The sequence below is a fragment of the Thunnus maccoyii genome, chromosome 2 (genome assembly GCF_910596095.1).
Source record: "Thunnus maccoyii chromosome 2, fThuMac1.1, whole genome shotgun sequence".
Lineage (NCBI taxonomy): Eukaryota > Metazoa > Chordata > Actinopteri > Scombriformes > Scombridae > Thunnus > Thunnus maccoyii.
This window is the reverse complement of record NC_056534.1, coordinates 9299373-9317821: the sequence shown is the minus strand read 5'-3', so window position 1 is coordinate 9317821 and position 18449 is coordinate 9299373. Positions and strand designations below refer to the sequence as shown.

General features: G+C 37.5%; 2 protein-coding genes across 10 annotated transcripts in view; both read left to right on the top strand.

Moving 5' to 3' along the window:
• The window catches only part of LOC121906138 (hemicentin-1-like), a 196539-nt gene that overhangs the window by 87123 nt on the left and 90967 nt on the right, over positions 1–18449 (top strand). The gene's annotated exons all lie outside the window — the stretch shown is intronic.
• LOC121906128 overlaps positions 1–18449 on the top strand; it is a 33382-nt gene that overhangs the window by 7999 nt on the left and 6934 nt on the right. The window contains exons 16-52 of the mRNA XM_042424814.1: positions 40–61; positions 180–207; positions 293–371; positions 1019–1165; positions 1291–1502; positions 2871–2971; positions 3058–3176; positions 3306–3482; positions 3567–3598; positions 3700–3797; positions 5075–5097; positions 5195–5216; positions 5315–5342; positions 5447–5531; positions 5659–5805; positions 5884–6092; positions 6191–6294; positions 7516–7634; positions 7754–7909; positions 8085–8299; positions 9001–9086; positions 9922–10058; positions 10171–10296; positions 10382–10572; positions 11308–11399; positions 12814–12944; positions 13064–13191; positions 13605–13722; positions 13953–14171; positions 14280–14450; positions 15881–16030; positions 16123–16196; positions 16328–16457; positions 16860–16945; positions 17054–17183; positions 17888–18078; positions 18330–18420. Of these exons, the coding sequence (XP_042280748.1) occupies positions 40–61; positions 180–207; positions 293–371; positions 1019–1165; positions 1291–1502; positions 2871–2971; positions 3058–3176; positions 3306–3482; positions 3567–3598; positions 3700–3797; positions 5075–5097; positions 5195–5216; positions 5315–5342; positions 5447–5531; positions 5659–5805; positions 5884–6092; positions 6191–6294; positions 7516–7634; positions 7754–7909; positions 8085–8299; positions 9001–9086; positions 9922–10058; positions 10171–10296; positions 10382–10572; positions 11308–11399; positions 12814–12944; positions 13064–13191; positions 13605–13722; positions 13953–14171; positions 14280–14450; positions 15881–16030; positions 16123–16196; positions 16328–16457; positions 16860–16945; positions 17054–17183; positions 17888–18078; positions 18330–18420 (4374 nt within the window). The remainder of the gene's footprint in view (positions 1–39; positions 62–179; positions 208–292; positions 372–1018; positions 1166–1290; positions 1503–2870; positions 2972–3057; positions 3177–3305; positions 3483–3566; positions 3599–3699; positions 3798–5074; positions 5098–5194; positions 5217–5314; positions 5343–5446; positions 5532–5658; positions 5806–5883; positions 6093–6190; positions 6295–7515; positions 7635–7753; positions 7910–8084; positions 8300–9000; positions 9087–9921; positions 10059–10170; positions 10297–10381; positions 10573–11307; positions 11400–12813; positions 12945–13063; positions 13192–13604; positions 13723–13952; positions 14172–14279; positions 14451–15880; positions 16031–16122; positions 16197–16327; positions 16458–16859; positions 16946–17053; positions 17184–17887; positions 18079–18329; positions 18421–18449) is intronic.

Here is an 18449-nt window from a genome sequence, read left to right as displayed (position 1 = left end):
TGTGTTTTTCATTAAATTTATTAAACCTGTCGTTTCCAGTGCCCAGTGACCCAGTTCAATGGTAAGAGCTACTTCATGGTTGTCAGTGTAAAGTCTCATTTTATTGCTCATTACATGAGTCTAAGTGCTTGTAGAGGTGATAATTATCTGACATGTTTTTATTCTGTACTATTTGACAGGTACTAACATCTGCAGAGAAATCGACAGGTATCTAATTTGTTATGAATTGAATCCAAAATGGTCCATGTTGCTCCAGTTGCTGTACTAACATGTGTTTAACACGTACTCACAGCTCTGACCTACACGCGCACTTGAATGCATCAATGGACTTTCCCTGCAACTTTACCTTGGAGAAATATGCTTGTGCACAGGTGACTATCTAAACTTTATCGTACTTAATTTTTATTTTTACTGTATTTACGTATTTTAAATCATCTTATTTGTTGATACCTTTCCCCTACTAATTGTCCTCATCATCATCATCACTATATTGTCGATCATCCTGTGTTGTTTTGAATGCTATGTGATGAAGCCAGAGTTTTCTACAACGTGGACAATAACATTTCTAACTAACTAACTTAGAGCTGCAATGATTCGTTGCTGAATTAATTAGTCGATTGACAAAAAAATGATCTGCAACTATTTTAACTGTTTAACACACTGTTCCAGCTTCCTCATTTGTGAGGATTTGCTGGTTTTCTTAGTCTTATGTCATAGTAAATTGAATATCTTTGAATTGCTTGTTTAACAAATCAGACATTTTGAAGGCGTCACCTTGGACTTTAGGAAGCTATGATGCTGTTTTCAGATGTTTTATAGACCGAACAATGAGTCGATTAATTGAGAAAATAATCAGCAGATTAATCGATAAGGAAAATAATCGTTAGTTGCAGCTCTAAACTGAGTCAAAGTCAGATTGGAAATGGAAAACAAAAACAGTTTAGGATGTACTCTGGCAATAGTTTCTATGCAACATGATGTCTCTAAGTTAATGACGTATGACCTATCTCACATCCAGCTGGAGAACTTCACCGCCCATCAGCTGGCGTCTCTCTTGAAGTGTAATCTGCCTGGAAGCAGCAGCCACTCCAACGTGTTGTGGAAGATGCTGCTCACTAAGCTCTCGTCTGTCTTGGATCCAGCTCTGGACATCCTGGCTAACATGGTCAGTGGCTTCATGCTAAATACGTACAACTCCAGTTTTAAGAGCAAATTGAAGGAGGAGAGCTCCATTTGATAGAATCAAATCTTAGGTTTTACAGTAATATAACAGGTTGACCTCTCCTACAGTCCATGACCATGATCGGTCCATCAGCGTCAGAGGTTTTGGATGTGATCGGAGAGATCAGACTGTCGATGCTGACTGATGAGCAGCTGAACAACAAGAGTGTCATCAGAAAGTGGTTCGCCGGCCGTCTGAGAGAGTTCCTGCCGTTTGCATCGGGAAGGTTTCTGCGCTGTCTGAGCAACAGGAACATCAGCTGTCATTCATACCAGCAAATGTATGTGATTGTCTACAGACTTAAAGCTCTACTTTTATGACATCATGCATATATTTCACATTTAATGTCTCTATATCCATCTGATATATATTGTTTTTAAAAGGTCATGTTCACTATTTCCATTTGTAGCCACATTAGCAGCAGATCCTAATGGTGGTCCATTGGACAATCAATTGTTCTTTTGGTCCAACATTTGAGGACATTAAATTGACTGAATATTGGTTGAATTTCCATTAAACTTGGTACAAACATCCCAGATGATGAATCCTAGTGACTGGTGATCCTCTGACTTTTCAATTTAGTGCCACTAGCAGGTCAAAATTTCACTTTAACCTTTGTCCATGATATGTTTTCACAGTAATTTGAGTTTAATCCTAATACAACATGCAAACTTTATCCAAGTTTACAAGCTCACATGATGTTAAATGTTAACAGTCCACCTGTGGTGATGTGAGATTTTCTGCTAAAGGCTACCGTAGTTTACAGCTAGCATAAGTGACTAGAAAAAGTAAAACAAAGAGCTAACTGAGTCGTACTGATGTTTGTTGCACTGTTATTAAAGTACTGAAGGCTCAACGTAGTGTGTCGGCCATCATGACACTGAGGGTGTTAAGATTTTAAATTTAGCATCTTTGCAGGCTCGTGTTAGCATTAAAGCATCAAAGCAATCTGAGCCAAAGTGCAGACAAATAACAGCTAAGGCGGACAAAGTTTAGCTTCGACTGACGGACGCTGAGCAAATTAAGTCTGATAATGTAAAACTGAGCTTAAATCAAAGTTTAAAAAGGTTCACGACTTTGCGAGTGTTCACGTCATCAGACAAGATGACAGACAGTTGTATGATTACAGAGTTGGTTGAGTGATGGTTAAAAATACTGTGCACTGACAACATAACACCATATCAAAATTATTTGGGTTTAATCACCATGAAGGAGCCATAATCTCATAATCTCTTACAATAACTCCGATATGACATGCATGTGGCAAAAAAAAACATGACCTTTCAGTACAGATGGGTGTGGTTGCAACAGTTTATTTTATTGCGTTTTCTTGTTGTCTTTAGAAAGTGATCTTTTGTTTTCTTCAGGAGACTTCTTCCGTTATCACAATAAAATTTAAGAAACAAGATAATTAACTTATATATATATATATATATATAAGTATATAATAAAATAAAATTATTGCAACCAGAGCTCCCAGCTTCTCTAAAAACAGCAAAGTTGTATCTCACATTGTTCATCTTATTAAAAACAGTTTTGTTTATAATGAATTTTTACAGCCTCATATGGGGCTGCTTGCTTTAGACTATTAGATAACAATTAGAGATATTAGAAATTACGTTTCTTCTGTCTTTGACTTTATTTTCAGACTGCGGGTATTCAGCCACCAGTTTGATAACATGACCATATATCAGCAGCATGTGGTCTTGAAGAACTTCGTCCTGCGTTTCCTCTCTCATTCATACTCAGGTACTAGTGTTCAAATTTGTATCATTGCAAAGCTGAAAGTGTGTTAGCATTTACTGATATCTCTCCATCTCCTTGACTTGGTCCAGGTCCAGGCTGTGTGTCGGGATTCAACAGCAGTGCAGAGTGGCTGAGGAACAATTTGGGTCCATTTTCAGTTCTTCTGTCCGTCAAAGAGATTCTGCATCTCAACCCACAATTCAACCCTGTAAGATTTCATTTTCCCAAAAGACAAAGAATCTTAAAAGCTGGCCAATGCCTTTTTTTTTTTTTACCTTGTTATTTCCAAAAAACATCCAATGGTAACATTTTCTTTCCCTCTCTTCCTTCTTTTTAGGTGGAGGCCCTTCGACTGCTGTCTCCAAAGCAGATGGCAGAGCTGCTGGTGTTGAATCTTCCTACTCTTCCAGAGCAAGAAGTCATCATCAATGAGCTGTTTGACTTCCTGACTCAGGAGTCCGAGGAGAAGAAACTTCCTGATTTTCTGTTTAACCTCGTCATTTTCCTTCCAGAGGTAAAAAGACGTTTCCTCTTCATTTGTGATTTCCTCCATTAACTGCTTGTTGAAAGTAATCATCTTTGTTTTCTGCATTTCAAGGGAAACATCTCCTGTCTAGCATACCGAACACTGTGAGTTTATATCTAAATATGTTTATTTTCTTTGAGGATGCATAAATAATTATATAAATTATTTCACTGTGCACTTATTTTCACATGTTGCTGTGTTCCAGGTTTGCCAGACTGGACTTGGCCATGGTTACGGTTTCTCAATATATAGTACCATCCATCATCTACAGCAAGGCGGCCTTATCCGAGCACAGACCACCTGGTGAGAGGCACAGTCTACAAAATAATACAAACATACAAAGAGTATATGAGAACTAGCTTTATTGTATAAAACCTTTTAGAAATGCAGTTAGTGTCTTTAGCTCATGCACTATGATGTATTTCCCAGCGAAAACAGAATATGTGAGCAGTGTACAATTACAAGAAGGATTTAAATTAAATCCTTCAGATTTGATTGGACTGCTAAAGCTGTAGAGCCTCCACACACATGTCCCTCAGCTGTGTTGTTAGATCAGAAGGGGGACGAGAGAGAAAATTAATAAATTAGGCACACACGTTCCTTTGGAAATGAAAAGTTTTTGCTCACTGATGTCCAAACATGCACCTCCCCTCATGGTTCCGCTACCACAACCCACAAACTGTCAAGTGTGGTTTTATGTGATGGGTGCATTTAGATAGTCATCCAAAATCACATCTGATTAGATACATTTTTATAGGAAGAGAAAAAACAGGGATTTTGATGTAAAAATACTCAAAAATGTTTCTTTTTTTACATGAATTTGGTACATAAGACATAACTGAGCAATAACACAGGGATACAGGAAATTTATTTTTTATTTGTTATTTATTTTATATTATTATTATTACTTTGTTATTTATTGATTACTGTGTCTTTAATGGGACCAAATGAATGTGTAAAACTAATGGCTTTAAAGGTTATTTCCTCATCTTTACACTAACAAAAGGTGAAGTATTTTTAAGAGAACACTGTTATTAATACTGAGAGATTGTCCTTTAATTTTCTCCCAATGGCATCACACTGGCAGAGAAAGTAAATGGACAATCTAACTATTGGTTGTATAAACATCTTTGACATTTTAGTCAACTTATATGAATAGCACTTCAGTATTATGTTTAAATTGCAAATGTCCAGGTAGAAGCACACACAATGAGAATAAAATGAGGTGAAAAACTGATCCATGTGGATCCCAACATGTCCTATAATATGGACTATAGGTCTGAATAAGCTATGATGAAGGAAAACTTATTGCACTGGTGACAAAGTGACAGCTTTCTTTTAACACACACAGTGAAATAAACTGGTATGATCTTAAGTATCAAAGGTTGCACTTTTAAAGAAATAAAGTGTAAGATTTGCTTCACTTCAGTCATTGGTCACTATGAAAAGGAGATTCTGTGCTGTTCGGTCTTTGTTCCTTTTTATTACTTTTACTTTGTCATGACGTTGACTTAAAATAGATATGAATTTTAAAAAACATTCTATAAAGTAATTTGCATTTACTTGTGCTTTCATTACAGGTTGCATCATATACAGTGCAGAGGTAATTATGTGTTTTTGGCCTTTTGTACTCTGGATATTATTAATATTGATCTCATGACAGCAGACTCATAACCATCTTAATCTCTTTCTCCCTGAAGTGCAATGTCATCTTGACAAATGGTGAGTCTTCTTACTACCAACACAAATTAATTTGTAAAATACTGTAACATTTTAGTGTTAATAATCATAATGAATTCATTTATTTCTATTTTTCACAGAAACCGACATTTGCCTCGGAGTGAACAGGTGAGATTTGTAAAGCAAAATTAAAACCACATTATTTTGAGCTAAACAAAAACCTGTTTTGCTAAATATAATAAACATTTGTGAGCCTCTCTTTCATTTTACAGCACAATGTTGCAGCACTACCTTGACAGCGGGAAGATGAAGGAACGTCTCTGTGACTTTGGTGTTGAGGAATTCGCCTGTGCCGAGGTAAAGCACAAAAACATCTTGGATCAACTTACTTTCTTAAAACTACCACTTTATGCGTGACCTTTGGTATATTTTCTGATCTTCCGTCATCTGTCATTTGATTTCATTCTGCTCTTTCATTACACAGCTGTCAGCGTTAAAAGCCGAGGATCTGGCAACGATTTTAAAGTGTAATCGCTCCTCCAGCACCAGCGGCTCCAGACCTGCCTGGAAGCTGCTCCTCTCCAAAGCCTCTCATGTGATGGATGAAGCTCTGGATCTTCTAACCAACATGGTATGAATCAGCAATACTCCTCACTTTCTCCTCTCCTGATCAGAGCAAGACACTGAATGTTTTTTTTTGATCTTGTAGACGCTGGACCCCAGAAATCCTGCAGTGTCAATGATTTTGGACGTAATACGAGAAATCCGATTGGACGTCAACATGGCCAACTTCAATGATCCCGCTTTCATCCAGCTGTGGTTCAACGGCAGGCTTCACCAGTTCCTGCCTGCTGTTTCCTCCAACTTCCTGTCATGTCTCGCCACGAGGGATTTGAACTGCAGAAGCTACCAACACATGTAAGCAGCACATGCATTCATCTTCAAGAATATCTCTTTTTGTTATGTCATCAATATCACATTAATCGTATGACCCTTCAACTCATTTCTGACCCCAGTGTGCAGATTTTGAGCCGCGTTCAGCCACGCATGACACTCTCCATGCAGATGTCTGTCGTCACACACTTCATGAGGGTTTTCCTGACCAGAAACGACACCGCTGGTAGGTTCTTGCATTACCTTAAGGATGTTGGCTGTTGAAGTTAACACAAGTTTCATAAATGTTTTGTGCTACAATATAAGTATCAAAGTATCGTGACTCTGTAGTCTCACTAGCACACACCAGAAAACAAAACTGCTGGATGGATGAAAAAAAAAAATAGAAATAACTTTATTATTCTTAGATTCTTTTCTACACTTGTTCACTACAACAAATCAGCTGTACTGCATCAGCCTCATCTGTGCTTATGTTGCATTCACGACATGTTTGCAGAGTGCGAAGAACTAGAGAATAAACTGAATCTGAAACATTCATGAATTATTCATATATGGTCATCCACATTGTTTCTCCTGCAGTCATTCAATATCTTGGAGAAGTAGCCAGAATTTGCCATTTTTATTGCCATTTGTTAAATAAGCTACAAGCTATAAAGAAGCAAGTAAAACAAAGTGCATTACTTCTTTATAATTAGACAAATCAGTAGTATTTGTCTTAACATTGGCTTTTTATTAAAGTTTACTTAATATCATTTTGGCACTGATTTGTTGACATATCCACAATTCTTTCCATCAAGTGGGAGATATCATTGCAATCAGAAAATCTCCACATCATGCTGATAACATATCGTATATATAAAACACATTTAAAATAAATAAAACATTGGCAAATACAGCATTAAAACACAATTAAGAGTTAGATTAAAAGAAATACAAAAAAAAATCCTGTAAGAATAAATAAAGCCCAGGATACAGACAACATAAAAGCAAGATTAAAAAAGGCAAATCTTGAGATGTTTCTTAAAACAATTTACAGAAATTTCATGTCCCATCTGGCATGTTGACATAGTTTCCTTTCTTGGACTGAAGTGTTAGAAAAGTAGAAACATTGGCCTGTAGGTGGCGCTACATGAAAAGTCAGGGGATCATCAAAGTCATTAGACACTTATGGTCATACTGTTGATCATAAATGTCTATAACAAATTTTATTGCAATCCATCCAGTATTTCACTTTCAAAGTGTTGAATCAAAAGACAGAGTGGCTGCGTTGCTCAATATAAATACTGGTGTGACCCATTGTTATCCATTATATCATCACTGCTAACAGAACTATCATCCTCTAGTGCATTAAATAAAAAAAATACTATATTAAAATATGATGTATATATAAATATCAGTTTCTTATATGTCTTCTAAAGCTTGTTTGTTCTGTGTTGACGTGTTTCAGATCCGAGCTGCAGTTTACACATTAACAACAGTGGACAATGGCTGCAGAGGAACTTGGGATCTTTCTCTGCCCTCTTGTCCTTCCACCAGCTGCAGATGCTCTACTCCAACTTTTCAGCGGTACTGTCTGCTGCATTGTGTGTCCTGTTATCACATCGCCTTGTTTATATGATTTTGGTTTACACTCTGTTTTGACTATCTTTGTCTCTGTGTATATTTTTATGTGTATGTGTACATAGTTTGAAGCCTTGCCACAGCTGACAGTCAGACAGCTAGCGGAGGTGGCCTCCACACCAGGTGAGCTCACCTCTGCTGCACAGGTTACCATGGTGATGAATCACGTCCCCAACCGATTCCTCTCCGCCTTCTTTGATGAGTTCTCACCTGCTATCATGGTGAGTGTGCGTCATACTGAACAATATCCTGCAAACACCATTTCTCAGACAATATGTTGTCATTTATCTGCTCATTACTTTTCCTGCAAGTGATTTAACATAAATGGTGGATGGTGACGTGATTGACAGTTCTTGTATTTCTTATCCTTATTTTGTCATTTCTCATTTTCTGCAGGGTCATGAGAGTATGTTCCCCTCTGCGGTGAGGTCAGCCGTGTTACAGGTTGTGTTTGATCGTGCAAACCTCTCAGATCACTCAGTGGGTGATTCGGTTGTCTTGATTTGGCTCCACAACCGGCTGCGCCCCCTGCTGGTCAACCTGTCACCAGACCATGTCGCACCGTTCTTCAGAATACTAGCGGGAAGAAACTGCAGCATCGAGCAGCAGGGGTACGCATAAAGCTATTAACCCTCCTGGGTCAAAATTGACCAGTCATTATGTGCTGTCATTAAAAAAATGGTTTCAAAACAGTATCCTGACAAAGAAATTATGAATTATTTTAACTATAGTTGGAATCAGAGGAAAATATGTTGATGGATTATGACAGACTGGTATATGTAAATGTTTAGGCAGGATACTGTTTTAAAACCATATCAATTTTTTTGATGACAGCACATAATGACAAAAGTGACGTGAGGACAACAGGAGGGTTAAAACAGTCATTGATTATATTTTACAGGAATAAAACCAAATCAGTTTTATTTTTATTTTCATATCAGATCCTTTTTGGATCTGGGAAACTTTTAGTATCACATCTAAAGTGACTTCCAGGGAATATCACAATAGACAGAAAAGGTAAAAAGCCTTTATTTAATGGCTACATGATAGAAACAATAAAAACAAGGACAATGCATATCGAGAGCACACCAGTTGATATCAGTGTGGTTGATACCAATTCGTCTTGTTTTTATCATGTAGCTACTATAATAAAGGCAGAGAAGCAGTGTGCCTTGACATTTTTTGGGAATATATTCCCCTTTTTTGTGGACACTGATTGCCTAACTGCACATCATTGTTGTCAGATCCGAGAAGCTCTTCCTCATCTGTTTTTTATCTAGTTGATTGCTTTACTGTGCTTTATCTATTTCAGCGTGGAGGACCTGAATGAGACTATCTCAACTCTCAGTGAAACTACACAGACAGAAATCCACAATCACATCATTCAGAGTCTCAGAGGTAAAGAAGTCACGTCAAAGGGAAACTAGTGAACTACTGTAGTTTTGGGGAGTGACATTTTACCAAATGATAAATGACTTTAATTACATCACTTACACATCGCTGTAACAAGCCCAAGAAGTCATCAGACTGCTTAATCCAGTTATATTAATCACGACAGTTACTAATCTAACAGGTTTAAAAGTGCCCTGTGAAGTTTTTAACCACTAGTAGTGCAATAGGGCATTTTGCAATTGGACATTCACCAAGCACTTTATTAGGAACACCTGTGCAGTCGAATGCAATCCAATACAACAGCCATAAATTCTACTTTTATGAAGCTCATACATTTTCAGTTTTAGTTGACATTGTCAGAAAGGTGATAATTCTACTTTATGTTTATTATTGAAGTCGTAGTTGGTGGTGGTGATGGTTTACTGGAGTGCATTATATTGAAAAGTGTTCCTAATATTTTGTCCATCCCATTGACATATATGAGTACACCACCACCACCACCACCTCAATAGTAAATACCTTTCTGACAATAATAACAAAAACTGAAAGTATATAAGCTTCATAAAAGTATAATTATATAGTAGTATATCATATAGTTCTATTTTATATAGTGCTGTCAGAGACTCAGTGGAAGGAGTAACTTATCATAAGTACCAGTAGCATTCTGTAATTTTCTATTTTGAAGTTAGAAAACATGAAACTAAGGCTTTTTTTGTATGATCTTGTACAGACAGTATATTGTTCAGTAATTATAATTATTTTTAACACACATGACTGCAGTTTACTGCAAAAAAATGTATACTTCCGATGCTGACCTCTTCCATACTCTATACTATCCTAGGGCCAACACCTCTCCGTTGCTATGGTAACAACTTCAGCCACAGTTTCTACGGTTTCCTGGAGAGCTCGTTCATGGGGTTCCAGTTCCCCAACCTGACCACCTTCCTGTCCCTCATGCCTCCCAACAGAACGCATCAGGTGTGTGTCCGGAAATAAAACAGACATCAGAGAAGTTTCTGTTAAAGATATGAAGAGTAAATACAGATGCAGAGGAAGAGAACGACTTATCTAATGTTTGCTGTGCCTCTAGTTGGTGAACTCCATACCTCTATCCGGTCTTGGGGATTTCCTCCGTCGCCCTGACGTTGTTGACAACGATGAACAGCTCTGCGTGATCTACAACAACTACGTCCAGACACCAGTGTTCCTGGAGACCGTACGTACCACACACTCAAACACATGCACAGCAGTACAAACACATTAGTGATGATTCTGTATAATCACATGACTGTAAACTACAGGAGGTACTCCCGGCAGCGGTGCAGCGGCCCACACTGCCTTGCGTCTGGCCCATGGCTCTCAGCAGCTCCAAGCAGTCCGAGATCAATGCCTGGTTTGACAAACGCCTCCGCAACTACTTGGTCTTCCTCACAAAGAGTCTGCTCAGTCCCAAAATCACAAACAGCACCTCCTGCCTGGCCTTCCAAAAGCTGTATGTATACTCTATAGAGCACTGATTGTGTGAAAAAATGTAGTTTTTTAAAGGATAGCTTCACAGTTCTTCAAGTCTGTCCTAAAACAACAGTCAGGTGCCCATATGAACACTGACATGAACTTTTCCTCACTGTAATCATTCCTCCTGTTCATACTGGCTATTAAAAGATCCCCTTCAAATGTACTTCCAGTGTAAGAAATCCACAGTGTGTTCACAGTCATTTTGTGCAAAAATGCATTTAAAAGTTGATCTGAAGCTTATATGAGGCTTCAGCAGTCTGAGTTAGTCATATCATGTGGATATCTGACACATTTAGTCTCTTTAGCATCAAATTCCCTCTTTGTGTTTCCTCGGACAGTGTTTCCCTGTTACGCTGCGGTGGAAGTAAAGTATCAAAAAGAGGAACTTTGCCACTAAAAAGACTGTAACGTTGAAAGATATCTACTTGATTTGACTCATTTGGACAGCTGAAGCTTCATATTAGCTTCAGATAAACTTTAAAATACATTTTTGCACAGAGGGAGGCTTGTGGATTCTGTCTCCCATCACTTACATTATAAGTGCATTGTGAAGGGATCTTCTAATGGTCAGTATGAATGATTATGGCAAGAAAAACATGTTTCAGTGTTCATTCATCTGACTATTGTTTTGAGACAGACTTGAAAAATTGTGAAATCATCCTTTAAGATGTTTGCAAATCATGTGTTCTGATTTCATGTTGTTCTGTTTCAGCATCTCAGTTCTTGATAAACACAACTACACCGCTGCAGACTTTGTGAGGGGAGATGTGTTCACCATCACCATCAACTCCTACCTCAGCTCAGGTCAGACTTCAGAATAACACAGACATAATATCTCAAGGAAACCAGTGTAAATATTGCTGAGCAGTGGCCACAGCTGTGACACAAGTGAAAATTTTATGTAATGCTAAATGTAGTGTAACAATAACACAAATACAGAGGGGTCATAAAGTCAGCAAAGTTACTATAATGCCAAATACACAGTAAAATGTTTCTAAAGTTTGTTAACATTAGCCACTACTGATAATACCTACTATCAAAAGCCCTGATTGTATTGAATTGTACAAGAGTGTTTAATACATATTCAACTTTTAATTCCTAAGAGGATGTGCTAATTCTTTTAACAGTAACACACGCTCACTTTAAAAGAGCTAAGTTAGCATCACATGTAGCATTTTAAACATCAAAATAACAGTGTCAAGTTAGCTGTTAGCTATATACAATATATATAAGGTTTTAAATTATTGATAAACTGTGTCACATGCTAGTCGTATTGTCATAATTAAGACAATAGTGCTGGAGGCTTATAGGTTAGCTTCTGTTTTAGCTTTTCAGTTCTCAGTGTATTTTATTATTGAGACTTTAGTTCATTGCTCTTTTTAAAAAAAAAAAAAATACTGGGGTTTGCTTTACATATTTTAACCTATTTTAGTGAATAAATGTAAAGCACCACATAATCTTAACAAAGATAAAACAGCGCATAGCATTTAACAACTAGCAACCACATCCTTTAGCCTTAGCCATAGGCTTGCTTTCAAAACAAACAAAATAGTCTTTGCTGAAACCAGTAGACATCCATTTCACTTTGAATATGGACAGAAAATCAGAGTATTTTAGAAACACAAATTAAATAAATCCTCAAAGAGAAATTTGTTCATATGGCTGAGGCTAGCTAGCTTGAAAAGGGACCGGACTCTCGCTGTCTTTATATTTTTCCCTCTTTATTTGTTTGTTTCTTGGACTTATTGATGATAATGTTTAATGTTTGTTTTTTATGACCTTTTTTTTTTTAACATTTAAGTGACTTTTCACTTCCCTTACATCTCCTAGCTGCTACTGCAAGAATCTTTAGTGCAATTGCGCCAGATAAAGCTTTAGCACCATTTCTGATAGATATCACCATTTTCTTATTTTGTGTACAAACTTTTCCAACATATTTCCAATGAAAACTGACTTGTTGGCATACAGTGTTGAATGTAGGGCAGAGAGTAAAGTAGGCTGTCTTGTTGACATTTTAATTACATTTCCAAATTAATGTAATATTTAAAATATTCATAAAATGTCACATGTAGCACTTTAGACACAAAAACTGGAGATTATTTCTTAATTCAGCGATTCAAAACTGTCAGAAGAAAAAAATGGTTCACACTGAAAAGAAAACTTTGAGTCTAAATTTTATATTGATTTATATAATAATAACTTGTGTTTGTCATTGCAGCGACCGCGTTGCCAAGGTGTTACAGTGCAGACAACCCAGAACTAAACTCAACAGCCTGGTTTGCTGAGTACATCGGCCCTTTCATTAATTTCCTCACTCTGGAGGATCTTGAGGGATTTGGATCTGCAGAGGTACTGAATCTAACTACAACTCTTGAATGGAAATTAAGAAAGAAGCAGCAGAAGATAGTTGGATTAATGATGTACAGACCACATTGTCAGTGTTCATACCTCCTCTCTCCTCTCTGCAGGATATCCAGGTGTTCACCGTGAACCCTGCGAACATCGCCCTCCTCAACCACACCATCTTACCTCGCAACCTCACCGACTACTACACAGAGCTTGTATATCAACAGGACAGCAATTTCAACCCCTTACTGTGAGTCTAAACTTTGAAAGAACTGAGACTAGGAGCAATATAGTATAATTTATAATAATATAATATGCTGTTAATGATATGTAGTATATAAGTAATATAGTTTATGTATGTATCTGTGATGACGTGAGAGGGGTCTTCTGTATTATTAAATTAAATCCAGGACTATTTATTCATATTTTTCTGCACTAAATTGTATCCTCATGTCTTTATCTGTTTTATTTTACTCTTTTAAGTCTCTTTATATTATCTTCTGTTTCTTTTATATATTTTCTTAATGCAGTTTAATTTAAGCACTTTGAATTGCCTTGTTGTTGAAAGTTGCTATAAATACAAATAAACTTGCCTTGTCTAATCTGTGTGTGTAAACCACCTCCACTCTCTCTCTCTCTCTCTCTCTCTCTCTCTTTCTGCAGTCTTCCTCTGTTGTGTCGGTGTGTCGCTTCTGGTCCGGCATTCAGCCAGCTGAGTGCAGCAGAAAGTATAATTGTTCTGCAAAACCTGACCGTTCTCTGCACAGACCTGGACCCACAGGTAATAAATACAGTCAAAAACACATGAACAGGAGCAGTACAGTGTTACAGATGTGCCTTAACAGCCACATAATTGGCTCCCATTTGGCCAGATGTGAACTTTTTGACTCATGATAAAGGTATTAAGAAGTGTCTGATAGTTAAAGGTACATGTTTGCACTTATTCATGAACTAAAGCTTTCTTTTTTTTAATAGTGTACTGCGACTGACTTTTTTTTCTTTTGCCTCTAGATTTCTGCTGCTTTGGCGGGTAACCTTGGCGAGGACATCGATTCCTCTGCCATTTCTGCCCTCGGCAACGAAAGCACTGGCATTTCCACCGGCCAGATCAAGATGATAAAGCCTCAGGACTTACTTGATTCCCTCGACGTCCTTAGCAGTGTGATGGGCTGGAATGAAGGTCAGGCCAAGGCCATTATCCAGGCTCTGATATCTTCGGGGATGTTGGAGGTAGATGCAGTCTGTCTGTCGGTCACTGTGCTGTACGTGTTATTAAATTCATACTTGATTTAAAGTTGCTAAGGTTGTGTGCTGCTTCCACCATCTTCCTCCCACCAGATCAACAGCGCGTCATCATTGTTCACTCTGGGCTCTCTTGTTGTGGGTGTACCATCGAATACGTTTAGCAGCATCAACGGCTCCCAGATGGTTCTTGCATCCAAAAATCCATCATTCCTGAGCAACCTGGTCTCCGCTCCGCAGGTCGTCCAGCAGATTTTTGTTACTCAGGTATGACAGTTACATGCATTCTGATAAATGCCTTCTTGGGAAGACATGTTAATTTTGTTTATGAATATTATTTTTTATTATTATTATATTATTTTATAAAGAACCCTTTCTTCTTAGACAAGAAATGTGGATAACGAGGAACTTTTAACACAACCTTTGAAAGATTGAACAAAAGGAGAAACTTTAGGCAGAGCAACAGTTTTATATACATAGTAGACAGAAATAACAAAAGTAAAATTAAACCAAAATACGCTCTGTCAAATATAGAGAGCAGACATGCAGACTCTGTAAAGGTTAATGGTGAAAATGAAACAGGCATCTGTCTCCAGAGGTATTGTTGATTTTTGCCTTTAAGTCAAAATAGATGAGCACTTGGACCACTTGAAAGTAGGAAATTGTCATATAAAGGTAAAGAAATGCTAATGTATTAAGTCACATGACCTCAAACCGGCACTTTGTCCCACCATCAAAGTACAGCATTTTATACCATGTAGTATACAGCTAGTTACCAGTTTGTCCTGTAAACCTACAATATATCCTATTTAATAGATTTTTTTGTTGTAGCTCATTGTAGACAAAGTCAGATGGATATTGAACAATATTAAGCAATATTAAAGATCCCCAGACATGTTTTAAGATATATAAAAACACTCTGCTTTGAATAATTTGTATCTGATATGCTTTTTCCACAAAAAAGTTCAGTTGACTAGTAAAAAAAATCTTAAATCTACTCCTTCTCACTCAATAAAAATCCACAATTTATGAATATACAAATATTTTTCATTTCAAAAGTTTAACAGCTGGACACAAGATGTCTCCTTCTTCACTGTAAAGGAGGCTTCAAGTTTCCACGTCACACGTGTTAAGTTGCATCCTGGATCATGATTGCTATCCAAACTAGTTTTGATCTCATGAGTCACACTCGTACACATCTCCGACTCAGATTATCGGTGAGCACAGAGAAACTTTCCTCCTTCAGCAGATTAATTTGAAAACAGCTCTTTAGTGTCAAACTCTGCGCTCACATCATTCTGCACAGTGAAGAACAACCCATTTTTAAGTGGAGGGGGACTTTAAATTTGGATGTAATTAGCTTGTTGGCACGATTCACGGTATGTCCTTTGACCTGTCCGATCCTCAAACAGCTGGTAGTGTTTCGCATTTTGCAACATTTATATGAAAACCTGTCAAACTGTTTGGTGTGAAAAAACCCAAGACAAAAGTTGTTGTTGTTGGTGTCAACTATCATGCTGAAAATCAAAAAGTTCACTTGTTTTGCCAATTCCAAAGCCTTAATTGAACTTATTCTAGAAACACTGGTCACCTTGATTTATAGAAAAAACACCACAGTCACGTAACATATGGCTTGTTGGACTATCCGATTTGTGTGAAGGTGGAGAGTTCACCTAATTTCCCTCATCTTCTCCTAGATCATATCAGTGAACAGCAACAGTGAGGTGATTATAAACAACGTTCCAGATGATTTTGCCACCGAGATCCCCCGTGCTCTGCTGCTGGGCTTCTCAAATAGTGGCGACACTATTACAATACTCAACAGGAAGAAATGGAAACGGCAGCAGGTAGGGAATCCAACACTGAAACACACACTTTTGTTCTCAACACATCTGTTTTTCAGTATTTCATTACAACTATGTATAATTTTTGTTTTTAGGTTGAGTTGTTCTTTAATGTGATCGGTGCGGAAAGTGCGGAAAGTACGCCCACTGCGCTGATAGATCCAGATGAGTGAGTTTCAAATAAATAAAAAGCTATAAATGCAAGAGTTTACACAAAATAACCACTCCCTGCAAGTGAGTTTCAGTGTGTACACAGAATAAAGTGTCTGTGTGTGCGTGTGTGCGTGTGTGTTTTTGCAGTTTGTCATCCTCTGTGCTGCAAGGGTTCACCTGTACGGGAGTGAGGACTATTCGAAGGGTGCAGATCAAGAGGCTGATCCGAGCTTGTCGGAGGACAGGCACGAGGAGAGTCAGACTGGTGGAGACTCAGGTGAGAGAGTAGGGGAGTGTGTGTGTGTGTGTGTGTAACAGAAACTGAGAGGGAGATGTATCCCAGTAAGAGTTGATTTGGTGGTTTTCAAGGTCAAAAGACGTCCAGGTTAAAAACAAAATCTTGTCAAAGTTTTCTAGACATCTAGTAACCATGATTTCAATAGCATTTAAAAGGCTTTATTTCAACATCCTGAAGGTCTTAACAACACAATTGAACACAGCTGTTCAAATGCTGTTCAAACAAGACTTTTAGGTTTGTATGTAACATCACTTTACAACCAAATTTAGCCCAGTTTTTTAGACTTCAAGACATCTTTTCACTTACAAATAACCGCTCACTGCCACAGCAAAGGAAATGCTGTATATTAATAACACTTCATGTTTGTTTTTTAACCAACAGTTGACCTGCATGTACAACTACATTCGAGAAGAATCAGATGCCACCAGTTTTAACCTCTACCCTCATGATATCCTGCTGTATTACGAGTGAGTTTAGAACTGATTGGATTAATTTGTGTTGGTTTAAGGCTAAAAACAGGCTGCGATTTAATAACAGAACAGTTTGAGTGAGTTACCGTCTGTTTCTGTCTACAGTTACTCCCTGGTGCCGCAGGCCAGCTGCAGGTCCTATTTTGAACAGCTTGGAGATGCAGACTTCTCCGTCTTCTCCCTTGCCCTCAGCTACAGAGTGACTACTCTGTTTGCCAACGCCAGGAGCTGTCTGGTGAGTCCATGAACAATAATCAACAACAGAGATTAGGCTAGACCACGTCGGGCTGTTCAACTAGGTTTAAACTGGCTTTCCAAGACATGGTTTCTATGAATATATAGAATATACTGAAGTTTGTCCTAGTGGTGAATAAACTTAATATATTTCCCGAATGAAGATAAAGTTCATCCAGGACCAAATGATGGTTTAAATTAAATTTGCAAGGAAGCAGATTTACATTTGATTATTGTTGTCTGTTAGTGAGGACACACTGGAGGATTATTTGGATAATTTCAATGAAGATCCCCATAAAGACCACCACTAAAGATCCACTCAATAATATTTTTTGGCATGTACATTAAAAAAAAGCAGCAGAGATAATTTCAGAGATTTTTTACTGTCTGTTTAAAGCATCTGTTTTCATTCCTCTGGTTCCACCAAATTATGGGATTTTTGAGCTTCAGTTCAGTATTTTATTATTTCTTATACTGTAGGTGGTTTAAATTAATCTTGTTTTACTCCAGGACTACATAGTCAAGAAGTTAGTGATTCTAAGACATGCTTCAGATATTTATTCTATCATTATTCTATTAACATGTTTAGTTAAGACTCATTCCTGTGTAAAAACACAACTTTGAGTGTCAACAGTATAAATCTACTTTTCTTTTAATGTTCTGACGTGTAATTCATCTCTGTTCTTCATTCTTTTACTTTCTAAGGGTATCACCAACACAAGTTTGACTGAGGATAATATATCGGTTTTGGGAAACATGTGCTGTACTCTGGACGATTCCTACATCGAGAACTCAGACCCGTCCATCTTGGATAAACTCAACAACTGCCCGGATCTCACTGATGCTCAAGCTGCTGCTGTTCAAACTGTGCTGCTGAGCGGGAAAACACGATACGGGTACGTCAACAGCTGTGCAATACAGTACTCTGTTTTCAGTGATAAGAAAAAAAAAACTATCTATATTTATACTGTATATATGTAGTCCTCTTATTCTTTTTGTTCTCTATTTTTTATTTCCAAAAAACATCAAAACAGAAAACATTGATTTAAAAAAAGTTATTCAGTAACCAGTAGAAATATAAGTTTTTATCTAAGTTTGAGTTTTGTCATTTATTAAGTTTTTATACTTTGTGTTTTTCGGTAACTAGAGCTCCATCAACATGGAATGAACAGACTTTGAGGGACCTCGGGATGTTACCGCTGTATTTGACTTCAACCTTCTATGATAACTTTAACAAAGTGAGTAACAAAGGAGCACATGTATGTCT